Raw genomic sequence first — 13,975 nt, forward strand, 5'->3', positions numbered from 1 at the left:
GCATTTAGCATTCCATTCAGTGAGGTCCCAGTTCTGCGTCACTGACAGCAACAGAGGTGTCCCCTGACACTTCAACAGGCGCAATAAACAGATTTTTAAGGGGTTGAGCTTTCTGGATGCTCTGACTGGGGTTTTGTATGCTTATAGAAGTTAAATGCTTCTGAATGAGTTACATAAACACTGGGTCTGCCCCCATGGTTGCCTGTAAGTGGGCGCTGTGACTACGAGTCAGTCTGTCCTCTCCTCAGTGTCACCATACAGAGGAGGAGAGGAGTATACCTCAGGAGGGTTAAGGAGATGAAACTTCAGTTGTCAAAGATCAATAAAAAATAGTGTAATAAGCTGGAATTTTATGTGGCTTTTCTTACAGTCCCTAAGTTTATACAGTTGGTATGAATATTGTTCACACAGCTAATGCATAACTTTAATCCTCGTTCCCTGCACCAGTTTGACTACCAGTCCCTTATTTATTCTTGTCCCTAGCACTTGAATTTGGTTGGGGTTTTCTGGCTTTTCCAGGAGTGCCACTGACTGTTCTGATGTGAGATCCTGGCTTGCATCTACATTAGCTTTTTTAGTCCAATTTGGGGATTCTCATGAGGCAGCTTTCCTGTTGACCTCCATAAACTATGCTTTTCATCCACATCACAGAGCAGCTCATGAACTGGATGTCTTTCAGATGAAATTAATACAGAAGGTGCACTCCAGTAATGTGCCTAATATATTCCAACTGCTAATGGGCATTCAGACCACAGAACCTGATCAGAAAGTCCTCAGCACCAACTGTTTTGCTGTAGAGATGTGCTCCTTGGAACACCCTTATTGACAGTAACATAGCTACTGGTAAAAACTAATTAAGGTTGTTTTTCTTCCTTAGTTTTGTTTGCCAGATTACAGTAATAGGAGCTTTAGAAATTATTGGAGCAGGCTAAACATATACACAGTAATTTGTTCCTTGTGCTACCAATTAATTGATGGGCTTAAATGTTTGCAGCAACAAGATAAAATCGATACTATGGATATTCGTAAATCCAATGCAGATGAGCTCCTCGGAGCTCCCTGAATACATTATCTACATAGTTATTGTGTGAATTCTTGAAGTAAAATAACATTAAAAGGCTTTTTTTTTTTCAGGCCTGATTATTTTCCTTGTGGCTTCATTATGAGCATTATTTTTATCATTCTTAAGCTAAAATGTAAGGCTGCTATTTGGAAAACAGAAATTGCATTAAGTCCTTCAAGATCTTTGTTCTTGCTTTTTTTACAAACGAGAAATAAAAAAGGAAGTATGTAGTGATGTTGCACAAAATGCTAGCCAGCACAGGAATCAGAAGTAGCTTCTCTGAGAACAAAGAATGATGTTTCTATAGAACACTCCCTAGCACTGGGGGCAAAACTAATAAATATAGTCATATAATGTGCATTTGGCCAGCTGGTTTGAAAGAGCACTTCCAGCGTTTCAGTGAGCTAATGCGGCATCTGGAACTGGAGTACTTCAAATGTGGGATGCTCAGGAAAGCTGTTTCTGGTGATACAGTAAAATAGCAGTGCTCCTATAAAGAAGAAACATAAAATGTGGATTTTTCTTTTAGCTCAGTCGTTGGGTGTGAAATTGAATTGAGAAGTCTCCAAACTATATTAAATCACCCCCTTGGCATTGCCACAGGAACAATTTATTTCATCTTGAAGGAGCCTTTGGTTTCCAGATCAGTGGAGCTAAGCAGGAGGAATGTGCGTCACATTGAGGTAAACAGAGATGTGAGCTGGTTAAAAACAGAAAAGGCAACGCAGCAAAATTCTGTGCCCCTGACATTTGTCAGCCTCTTCTGAAATGTGAATGCTGTTTCCATTAAGCTTTGGGGCAGATATTATCTCTGTACCTTTTGTTGTGCTGGTGAGTTGGAAGCTGAACAGGAATTTATTTAGTTCAGCTGATTTTTCAAGAGGCAAGTGTGTCTTGTTTTGTTCACCAGGAGGTTTGTGGTGCTGCTGCAGTGCTATCATGCCTTGGTGGACTTGTCCTTGCACAGAAGGACTGGTAGGGAGGGATGGCTCTTACTGCCTCAGTCCTGGTGTGAGGTAAAACTTATTAAGCTTCTTCCTGTTTCCTATCTATTTTTGTCATAAGTTTTTGTGAGATGATGAATTACAAATGTCTACACCCCAGTGCAATGTCTGTTATACTTTCTCAAAGTCTCTCGAGCAAGACACCATATCTGTAAGCAGTAAACGTTACATCAAATATTTCTGCTGTTAGAATGATTTTGGCACAAAATGATGGTGCAAAACCTTGATTGCAGCCTTCGGGATCTAAAAGTTCTGTGCAGATGCCTCCAAAGCAGCCCATGTAACGTGAGAGCATGTGTGAGCCATGAGGCTGGGCTGTGCATAGGCACACTTTGTAGTCACTGTGTTTCTGTGTAGGGTTGGTTCACTGCAAAGAGCAGAGCAATCAGGTCAGTTGGCATCACCTCTGGAATACAAAATGTGTATTCTTTACATAGTAAAACTAAAAGGTATTAGGACCCCCATTAACATTCACAGGATTGCAATAATGCAAGCAAATCGGTCATGATATAACCAAAGGCAGCAAGATTTAATGTATTTTTTAATCTGTTCCTCTCAAAGTTCAACCTCAAAATTTATTTTGGCTTATACTGTTTCATTTAATCTTTGGCTCATAATTTACCTGACCCTTCACCCCTTAAAACTAACAGAAAGCCAAGCACGGAACAACAAATGGCATGGATCAGGGTAGCGAATCTGGGTTGATTTGTTTGTGTACTGAGACTATTGTGCAATTTTGGAAGTGCTATGCATAATTCAAATAAATAAACCCAAGCTCTTTTCACCCCTATCTCAATGCTCTAATCCAGCTTCAGGAAGAGATGAGCAGAACTTTGCACCAAGTACCAAGGTGAAAAACACTTTTTTTTCTCCCTTTCAAAATTTCTCACTTGTAGAAATGTTACCATCTTAAAATGTACCCTGGTGAATGACAGAGAGATGGAAGGACACAGTTTGCTACTGCATTTTTTGTTGTTGTTTCCACCTATGGGATTGTATGAGACGTCCCCGTTGATAACAGAAGAAACTTCCTTCAAACCAGTGTTCGGATGGTAGTATTCATTCTGAGTATTTTCTTCAAATACTATCCTATCCCACTGGCAAGGAAGGGAGTAGGAAGATGTCACATTCTTGGCTACAGCTACCTTCAGTGAAAGGCAAAATAAAAAGCTAGGACCTGGAGACCTGTGCCTTAGTATCCCTGGATGATAAATCTGTAATTTATTTTCCTGCCATTTCATAAAGGCATAAGGACAAGACCATGGGAGCTCTTTATTGATCACCATCGTAATCCATTTAAAGTATTTCCTCCCTTTTCAGCACTCCTGGAATGTTAACTGCAAATCAATAGTGTTTTCTATATGTGCTTCCAAAGTTTCCTATTTCACCTTTTTAGAAGCAGTGAATTTGATCGTTGATTAAGCTGTTGTTTATACTGGCTACTTGCAGGAGGTCTTGCCATTTAAGGTATTTTCACATACGAATTATATCAAGCTGTTTGCTTGGTTTCTGTGGCTCATGAAAGACTTGTTAAAAGCACTTGACGTGAACCCAGTTCTGATTACAAATCAGAGCCCTTTTAATTTTTTATTTCAGAGCTACAGAAATGCATACTGCTGTCCTGTAATCTTCCCTTCCTGCCCCTTTCACGAATGTAGTTACCCTTTTTGCTACTCCTGGGCCAATGGCATCTTGAAATTTTACAGGTTTAATGCTAAATAACCTCAGTTGGAGCCTGAACGTTTGAATAGGAAGTCTTTGTTTCATACCAGCGCTGTTGGTTACTGTAATCAGATAATCCATTTCCCTGTACTTCATCTACTGCTTTCGTTATACTCAGATGTAGCAGGAAACACTTCGTACCTTACTTACTGTTTCCCAAGGAAGATCACTTACTTTTACCTCCCATGATACGCTCAGCACTTCTCTAATCATCCTGGCAGTCTTCTTCCATTGCTTTTCCAGCTTGCCTCCATCTTCCTTAATCCTGGAAGAGAAAAGCTATACGCAATACCCAGACCAGGTTATTACAATACCCTGCATGTAGCACTGATGCATCCCAGTCCTGAAATTACTTCCAGCTGAGGTTTTCTCGGTTTCTCTAGTTTGTTTGTTTTGTTTTGTTTTTTTTTAATGTGCACTGCTTTAGTAACTCCTTTATCCCCTCTAGAATTAACTGGTATGTGTGTCTTCCTTACTGAGCTGTTCGTGGACTGCTTTTGTTATTAGACTCTTTAGTGCTTGGCCTCCAAACATTTTATCAAGCTCCATCTTTCTTCTTGTGCTGCATGAGGGATCTACACTATTTCACCAGCCTGGCTATGTGGAAACAGACAACATTCCACTCTGAGATACGAGGTTATTTCTTAAAGGCAAATTCTTATGTGGTACAGAGCTAATTTCAAGAAAAACATGTTTCATGGTCTAGTGTGTGGTATCCCTGCCCAAGGCAGGGGGCTCGGAACTAGATGATCTTAAGGTCCTTTCCAACCCTAACTATTCTATGATTCTATAACTGTAAATATGACTCTGTTTCTCTATTGTATACCTTTAGTTCCTTGTATTATCTTCATATAAATGAACAGGAAAAACTAAAATGGGAAAAATGCTGTATTTAGAATCGTAGAATCACAGAATAGTTAGGGTTGGAAAGGACCTTAAGATCATCTAGTTCCAACCCCCCTGCCATGGGCAGGGACACCTCACACTAAACCATCCCACACAAGGCTCTGGCCTTCAACACCGCCAGGGATGGAGCATTCACAACTTCCTTGGGCAACCCATTCCAGTGCCTCACCACCCTTACAGTAAAGAACTTCCTCCTTATATCCAATCTAAACTTCCCCTGTTTAAGTTTTAACCCATTACCCCTTGTCCTATCACTACAGTCCCTAATGAAGAGTCCCTCCCCAGCACCCTTATAGTCCCCCTTCAGATCCTGGAAGGCTGCTATGAGGTCTCCACACAGCCTTGATTGCAAAACTCTAGGAAAGGTTTAAATCACAGCCATCTCCTAAATCAAATGTGTAACAAGGGTGATAATGAGTGTAAACACACTGAATAATAAAATGTAATTTGTGTTCTGAGTTAGAGGGCTCTAATCCAAGCCTACTGATGTCTATGGAAAGACTTCCATTGAATTGAATTAGGCCTTGGCTTTTGTCCTGAATTAACACAATACCAGTGGAGCTATTCATGAAAGATTTGTTTGGAAATACATCACAGGAACTTGCTGTGTCAGAACCCAATTCACTTGCTAATTCAGGCAGTCATGTTTTACAATGCTTGTTGTGGGGATACTTTGTCATAGTCCCTCCCATCAACTAACTAAATTCAATCTTTATAAAAAATCATTTTCCACCCCTGCTGCAATTGGAAGTTTGTTTCTGGATCAATACTCTGATGTTTGAAACCTTCTTTAACTTCTGAGCTGCACCTATTTATGTCAATTGTTTCCACTTGATTCATGCTGACATAGTCTCCTAGTCTGTACGCTGCACAGTATACTTTGTCTTTATTCTGTACAGTTCTGGTAAACTACTGATGATTGTCCCATCTCCTCTCAGGCTTTGTTTTGTTTTGCAAATAAGCCAAGCATTTTTCATTTCTTATTCAGTAAGTCTTTCGTTCCCTGTAGCCTTTATCTGAATCTATTCCTGTTTGGCTTAATCTACTTTGGATACAGGCAACAAAACCTGCATTTTTAATAACATGTAATAGTGCTCTATACAATGTTGTCAATAGCCTCCTTGCTTTACTGGAAATACTTTTCCACATACATTCAATATTTTGTTTGCCTCCTTATGGCCGCATTTCACTGATGACTTTTATCATGTGACTGACAGGATCTTGGATCCCAGGTGAGCTCCCCTTTAGTAGCACCAATAGTTTTTAGTACAGGAGCGCATAGCTTTGCCCTTTTACTCTGAGGCTTTTAGCTCATGTCTATCACACCAGTGCTCATTTCTTCCATGGATGGTGCTCTGTGTGTCCTTTGCATTGGCTGTCATAAATGATAACAATCAAGCTTGAGTAACCAGCAGCCTCAATTAGTGTGTGCGCACTTTGCGCTAATTTTGTTAATGAAAAAATAAAAGAACTTTAGAAACTGCTAGAGGTGGTGAATGATGGGTGATGAGAGCTGACGTAAGGTGACAGGGAAGAACTGGGGAAAGGTGCCTGGTGTTAGCAAAGGAATAGCAAGATGACGAGATGGCTCGGAGCCTATGAGAGAGAAGAGAAAATTTCTGCAGAACTGGTCAACTGAAAACTACTCGCATTTGCCAAAGCAAATCAGGTCTTACAGAGACACACTTGGGATGGATGAAGACAGTCCAAAATCCCAGAAATAAATGCCTAACTCATGACTTCCTGCACTGTTTAAGAGTGGCAACGCTGCTGCTGAGCTTCGGACTTTGCTTTATTTTCGAGAGTTTTCTAAGTATTCTGGAAGTTCAGAGACACATTTTCTAGAAGTATTTAAAGAATATTTAAAGAATACTGTATCCTAAAAGTCCTGAATCGAGAGGATTATGAGTCTTGAATAATTTATCCACAAAACTTGAAAGGGAGAGACTTTTCTTAGGTGTTTAAAGTGCGTATGATACATTTTCTTATAGGTTGGAGTTAGTCTGAAAGACTTTTATCCGGATAAGTACATTCAGCACATATTAGAAATCACAGGCAATAGCAATTAAGGCATAAGGCATTTCCTGGGAATTAATACCAAGCTAGGAGGAGTTGGGATGGCTCTAAATGCAGCTGAGGACCGTTAATTGCAGTTGATGATTAATGACCTCTGCTGAGGTCATTATTATTATCAGCTGAAAATGGACAAAAAATCAGATGTATGATTTTTTTCAATGGGAGCTGCAGTTTCAGTCAGTGCAGTTGGTGGGTCCCCACTGTGGACAGACTGCCCTGCATTAGTATCAAATAGAGGCCTTGATGTCCCTCCTCCCCATGACATTTTTTGGAGCATTAATCAAAGCTGAATCTCTAAAGCTGTGCCAGTATCAAATTGAAAAGTAAGCAGAATAAAGTTCATAGCACTTTAATGTTCTCCCTGTATTACGTTTGGTGTCCAGTATTTAATCAGCTTTATTTAGAGATACTCCCATCTCTCCCTTTTGGTGCCTAATGGAAGTGTGTCTCATTACTGTCCAGAAATGTGCCCAAAACATTCCTTGTGCTCACTGTTCTTGGGCCCAAGTTTGAAATCACGTCTTCCCTTCTTCGGCATTATGACCCTCACCAAGATCTGTATTCTGGAGTGTCACAAAGAGGGCAGGCACAAAAGACAAGAAAATACCACTGTTTCAATAGAGGGAGAATCTGTTTCCTAATAAACAGTAAGTCATAATAAATACTTACTTCCCAGTTGCCAGACAAGTCTGTGCATGGTTCCTTCCATGGTTGGTGATTTTTTTTATGTGATGAATGATTTTATTGTTGACTTGTAGGGAAACTGAGAGCTACTACAAAGGGCTACGAAATGTTCATGACTAGGAAATGTTCATTTTGCTGTTTAGTGTATGTGACTTCTGTTTGTGGGATTACTGCTTGCCGCTATTCCCCTTGACCAACCACTGAGCTCTCTCCTCTCTTTTTTCTCCTCTTTTTTGTTTATTCCTCTGAAGTATGTCCTGTGGTGAGAGGAAGGGGTGAGTGAGGTCAGGTGAAATGAAAATCATGAAAGCTTAATAGACCACAGGGAGGTTCCTTTGAAAGACAGAAGTTCTTCCCTGTGAGGGTGCTGAGGTGCTGGCACAGGGTGCCCAGGGAAGCTGTGGCTGCCCCATCCCTGGCAGTGTTCAAGGCCAGGTTGGATGGGGCTTTGAGCAACCTGGTCTAGTGAAGGTGTCCCTGCCCATGGCAGGGGGTTGGAATTAGATAAGCTTTAAGGTTCCTTCTAACCCAAACTATTCTGTGATTTTTCTAAGAAGTTCTGGATTCTTCGTCTTGCTTTGTACGATCAACAGATGAGAACTGAAGTCTTGAGATTACATACATTGCATTTTCTATTTCATCTTATGCAGCCTTAGCAACTTATCCACTCAAAGAGAAAATAAACTATCCTGGGTGAGAAGAAAATAAGTTATATTTTAAAGCTTATTTGCAGATGTATCAAAGAAAACATCAGGTTGTTGGAATTGTACAAACAGGTGACATAACAGCGCTCAGTGTATGAAATGGTGTGGCAAATCATCTCAAACACTTAGTTTTCAGGATAAAGAACCCTTAAAAGAAAGAGCTTTGCTCAGTCTGATTCTCCATCTTCAAAGACTTTAAGTCTTGGTTACAGTAGTTAAAATGCTAGAACTTTTATGTGAGACTCACTGGATGGCAGTCAAAAGTCTGAGTAGACACAAAGGCTTGACTAAATAGTAACTGCTCCCTTTCAGTCTTAACACTTTATGAACCTATGTTTATGAATGAAAAGACCTGTGCAAGTGTGTCAGAACTGATGTAAAGACTTTGGTTTTATTTGATGATTTGGAACTAGTCCTCTGTGTTTGCATATTTACAGAGAAATTGCCGAGAAAGTCTGATCCTCCAAGGCTGCTAATGAACCTTGAATTTCTGTTGATCTCTAGGTCCATAGATGTGGAACACCTCAGACCTTTCCGTCACAGTATTAAAATATTCACATTTGTGTCATCTGCTTTTGAAAGTGGTTCTACAGCTAAACATTTTGAAGCCTGAAATTTGTCTTTGGGTCAGGTGACCGTTTTCAGCTCCCTAACTGGTTTCCATGCAGCTACAGGAAATCTCAAGAAATGAGTGTATCTGTGCTAAGTATTTAAATGACAGAAGCATCAAAAAACCGTAACATGCAATAGCAAATAACCCTGCTGTGTTGATGTGAATGTAGCCCTCAGTTACAATGAACCTGACTTTGTCTGCTTACTCCATTGTGATTCAGCACAATGCTTGCTTTTGTACAGATGAGACCACAGTTGTCTGGTGTTTTCAGTCATGCACCCTTTTCAGCTTCATTCCAGAAGCCACTGTTGCAGTTTCGCTCAACTGTTATGAGTTCAATAGCTTCTGGGTTCTCAATTTGAAGAATCTTCCCCCAAACATTTTGCAGAGCACTTCCAGACCAGTCCTTTCCTTAGTTTCTTTTCACAGAGCCTTCGTTAGTCTGTGGACACTCACCCCCAAAGGCCACAGGCTGAAACCCCTTGGTTAAACAGTTGTCAAGTTTCAGATGATCCTTTGACACAGACTGATGTGACGGAGCACAAAGTAGATGCTCAGCATTCTTTGTTTTCCATCTGCAGGAGAAATTTGAAGGCTTGTTCCGTGCCTACGATGACTGCGTGACATTCCAGCTGTTCAAAAGCTTCAGGCGTGTGCGGATAAACTTTAGTAGTCCCAAATCAGCTGCTCGTGCCAGAATAGAGCTGCATGAAACACAGTTCAGAGGGAAGAAGTTAAAGTTGTATTTTGCACAGGTAATGAAATCTGGTGTCTGTTTCTGTTAGTGCTTTTATAGAAGTATTGAGCAGTAACACTGTATAAAAGTAATAAAGGTTTCTCCCATGTCCAGTCTCTCTGCTAAAAGGTTTCTCAAATGTCCTTATGTTGCCTGAGCTGTACCTGACCAGTGGGCATGCAGTAAATTTAAAGGACCACTCAGGACCCAAGCTGCTTATTCAATACACAGAGGTTACATGGCTTAGAACTGATTTTACAACATTGGGTAATTTCTGAGTAACTCTCTACACCATAAAAGAGTGGTAATGTGAAGTATCATAAGTTCTTAAAAAAAAGTAGGGCTGAATGACTTATTTGACTGTATCCCTGAGCTGTAGTCAGGCTTCCTCCCCCCCCTTTTTGTTTTATTCTTACTGAATACATGCGTGAATTTTCTAAAAGGAATTTAGTAAGTATCAGTAAAAGGAAGAAAGTACAGGAAAAGCCATACCCCCAGCCTGGGGCGTAGGTGATTAAATCCTTCTGTTGGAAGGGTCAGTTGAGGATTTGATTCTCCATGGCCAAGGAATAGAGAACCCAGATCTCCCACAGCCTGGGTGAGTACTAGGCCTCATCCACGGTACAGAAAGGTGAGGGACGCTGAGAACCCGACCACCACCTCTTCTGGATGTATTTTAATGAATTGCTGTGGCCACTGTGGCTTATGGGATACTCACTGGTGCTCATAAGCGACATAAGTGTGCTTTGAGCTGCTAGATCAGTCCTTCAGAGCTCCGGGGTTAAGATCAGGCTTATTGGAAGGTGTCAGTCAGGCAAGAGGCGGTTGAATTTTGAGCTTCTGCAGCCTGGTCAGAGTAAGAGCTGATTTAAGCTAGGCAGAAGCAGGACCTCAGGAGGATGGAAAACTGCACTGGTGAAAGAAACAAAACAAAACAGTGTGTTTAACAGGTTAGATGAGTCCAGAAGACTTTACAGTTGGCTTTAGGTGTTGAAAAGCTGCCTCAGTCCTATTTTAGATGCCTTCATCTCTAGATCTGGCTCTGATTTTTTTTTTTTTTTTCTGAAAGGTTTCAAAACGTGCTGTTAAGCAGATCTGAGCATCATTTCACTCCAACTGCACTACCAAGAGGTTAATTGAAAACTTGGGTAGCACAAGAAAACGAAGAATGTGCATAACAGTGATCAGTCTCCATATCTAAGTTGATTTCCTGCAAAGCCATTTAGGTATCTGCACTATGCTCTCCAGTATATGCAGTCTTAAAAGAGCCTGTTAGTTGTGTCCAGGGAATGGATATGTGGAAGCAGCACAGTGTTTGGAGCAGTGTGTCTTTACATGGGCCTGAGCCAGTCTGCATAAGCACTTCAAGAGCTAGAATTTCTGGGGAACACGGAGTTGAGAGAACCAAACTGGCTCTTTGCAAAGCCTGTTCTGGTATGGCAGGCTGCTGTCTCAAGCTTGCTGTCATGCAAATGCAGGTTACTGCTTTTGGGCTCAAGGTGGTTGTAAACTTGCTCAAGTATGTGGAACCTTCCTTAATACACCAGAAAAGAGCAGTAACTAAACTATATAATTTAAGATGGAAATGAAATGAGAACAACTAGTTGCAAATGACTAAGAAATGTGATAGATTCCTTTAGCACTTCAGCTAAAGAAATCAGATCTTCAGAAATCTTTCTGAAGTTACTTATAAGGCCTTGGTGCAGGAGTTACTGGTTTCTTGTCTAATGTCTGGTTTTATGTAGGTATTTAGACCAGTAGATCACAACAATAACTTTTCAGCCTCAAAAATCTCTGAACTAGCAGCTTTGCATTTACCCTCATTTACCCTTACCAAAGCTTTGCATTTATCCTCACAGAACATATACAATAGACACAAACGTTGTAGCTTTGTTCATATAATAACCCCCCACAGTGCATTTACTGTAGAGGAACCATCTGTAGCACTGAAATGGAATTCATCTCCAGACCTTCTCTGTTGAGACTGACACTGAAACCCTGCCTGGGTGGCATTTGGCATTAGAAGTGTATGATTTGAGTAATCGCTTCGTTTACCCATCCTGTGTGGATGTAAAGCTGGACATGAGCTAGCAATATGCCCTCGCAGCCTGGAAAAACCAACTGTACCCTGGGCTGCATCACCAGCAGTGTGACCAGCAGGTTGAGGGAGGGGATTCTCCCACTCTACTCTGCTCTCGTGAGACCCCACTTGGAGTATTGTGTTCAGCTCTGGGGGCCCCAGCATAAAGAGCTGGAGCTGTTGGAGAAAGGCCAGAGGTGGTGACAAAGATGCTCAGAGGGCTGGAGCACCCCTGCTATGGAGACAGGTTGAATGAGCTGGGCTTGTTCAGCCTGGAGAAGAGAAGGCTCCTTAAGGGGAGACCTTAGAGCAGCTCCAGTGCCTAAAGGGGCTGACAAGAAATCTGGAGACGTGCTTTTTACAAGGGCCTGTAGGGACAGGACAATGGATAAATGGCTTTAAACTGACACAGGGGAGATTGAGGCTATATGTGAGGAAGAAATTGTTTACAATGAGAGTGGTGAGATACTGGCACAGGTTATGCAGGGAGACGTGGTAGATTCTCCATCCTTGAAAACAGTCAAGGTCAGGTTGGACAAGGCTCTGAGCAACTTGGTCTAGTGGAAGGTGTCCCTGCATGGGGGGTTGGATGAGGTGACCATTAAAGGTCCCTTCCAACCCAAGCTATTGTATGATTCTGTCCTTTACTAAACAATGTATTTGTTATTCTTTAAAGATTCAGACCTCTGAGACAGATGGAGACAAGCTTCATTTGGCACCACCACAGCCTGCAAAACAGTTTCTCATCTCGCCTCCAGCCTCCCCACCTGTAGGGTGGCAACCAATAGATGATGCAACACCTGTCATCAACTACGACCTCCTTTATGCAGTTTCTAAGCTAGGACCAGGTAAGCATGTGGTTCTGTGAAAATGTGTCAGAAAAAGGAGACAAGAAATAGCAGCGTAGATAATAATTGTAAGGAAGTCGGCATCAAGCCTGTAAGTGGCATTAAAGCTTTGGATTTAAGTTGATGCATGTCAACTGGTTCTTCGCTTAAGGATGAATTTTACCATATATACATACAGAATTCTATTTGCAGCTCATGAGTGATGTCTGACTGAATATCAGATCAAAGCCTGCTTACACATTTTATTATGCTTGGGTCTGTGCTTAGATGAGGCAACTGATGGTTTAGGTGTGGACTGGACAAATGTTTGTCCATAAACTTGAGTTTTTGCTTTAAATCACATCTGCTCAGTACTGCGTTCTAAGGTGCAGAATACCTTATGTAATGTTTAGGCATCACTGCATTTCCACCGGAGTGGAGAGAACTGCCATTCCCCAATCCTGGCAGGGTTGCTCTCCTAGGACTGCCCCTTTTCTGTTGTAAACTGTGTGGAGGCGGAATGGTTGGTAAGCTGTAACCTCTGTGAACATAAGATACGTGTCAGTAGGTAATGCTGATAGGCTTTCTTCTCTCTTTCCATCTTCAGCTAATGCCAGGAAGTGAAGCTAGCTGGGATTTTCAAAACAAGGCTTTCCCTTAGAAAATGCTCATCTGATGAAACCAAAACTTTTCCTAGGAGAAGATTATTTTTGTTTTAAGGCATCTTTACCAGCAGTTTTCTTTCAAAGCTGTTTAAGCACCATCTTTTAAAATTTTTAGAATGGAAAAGGTTCCAGTTTCAGGTCTAAGCAGTATCATTTAGAAACTGGTCTAATTTACATTCATAAACCACAAGGAAAAATAGCTTATTAAATTACTTTCATACTGAAATAAAACACTTCAGATACAATCTAATAACAGCTGGGGGGTGGCTGAGCTAATGAAAATTTATCAGTTTAGTTTTAAAATTCTAGTGGGATGAGGGAATTGTTTTCTCCGCAGTTGAACCAAACATGCTGCTTGCTTGTTCTGAGAGTAGCTTCCAACTGCAAACATCTTATCACTGGGGCCTTTGTGTAGCTGGACCAGAGTAACCCAGAGCTGAGGTGCAGGATTATCTCACATCTTTTTGACATGGGATCTCTCACAGGGGGAAAATACATTATCAGGAGAACATCAGAGGTTCCTGCAGCTTATTCCCCTTCAGCAGGACAGCTCATAGAAAAAGGCTGTCAGGCATAACACTTCATACTGTATTGCGTATTATTATTTCCAGAATTGATACTTTGCTTCTAAACTGCTGAATAAAAGAAAAACAAAAGCCTCCTTTTTGTTTTTTGGGTTTTTTTTCCTTTGATGCGACATTGTTATAATGGAAACACGTAAACGAATTCCCGAGCTGGCTGGGTAATAAATCAATTCCTGTTCTGGAGCAGTGGAATGTGAAATATCACTCATTGTCCCACGCTCTGGGACAGCTTTGCGTGAAGGTCATATTCACCCGTAGTTAAGGAGCCTGCAGGGAGCAATATGAAAAGTCATGGCGTGCTCTCGTCTTTC

General features: G+C 41.2%; 1 protein-coding gene across 5 annotated transcripts in view; it reads left to right on the top strand.

The window, feature by feature from the left end:
- The window catches only part of RCAN2 (regulator of calcineurin 2), an 85,599-nt gene that overhangs the window by 59,475 nt on the left and 12,149 nt on the right, over window positions 1-13,975 (top strand). For 4 of the 5 annotated variants that reach the window (XM_065681802.1, XM_065681803.1, XM_065681805.1 and 1 more), the window contains 2 exons: window positions 9,354-9,527; window positions 12,265-12,436. In XM_065681802.1, the coding sequence (XP_065537874.1) occupies window positions 9,354-9,527; window positions 12,265-12,436 (346 nt within the window). Of the gene's footprint in view, window positions 1-9,353; window positions 9,528-12,264; window positions 12,437-13,022; window positions 13,742-13,975 lie in introns of those variants that run through there. The other variant, XM_065681807.1, reaches the window with a different exon arrangement.

Source organism: Lathamus discolor, chromosome 5 (genome assembly GCF_037157495.1).
Source record: "Lathamus discolor isolate bLatDis1 chromosome 5, bLatDis1.hap1, whole genome shotgun sequence".
NCBI lineage: Eukaryota > Metazoa > Chordata > Aves > Psittaciformes > Psittacidae > Lathamus > Lathamus discolor.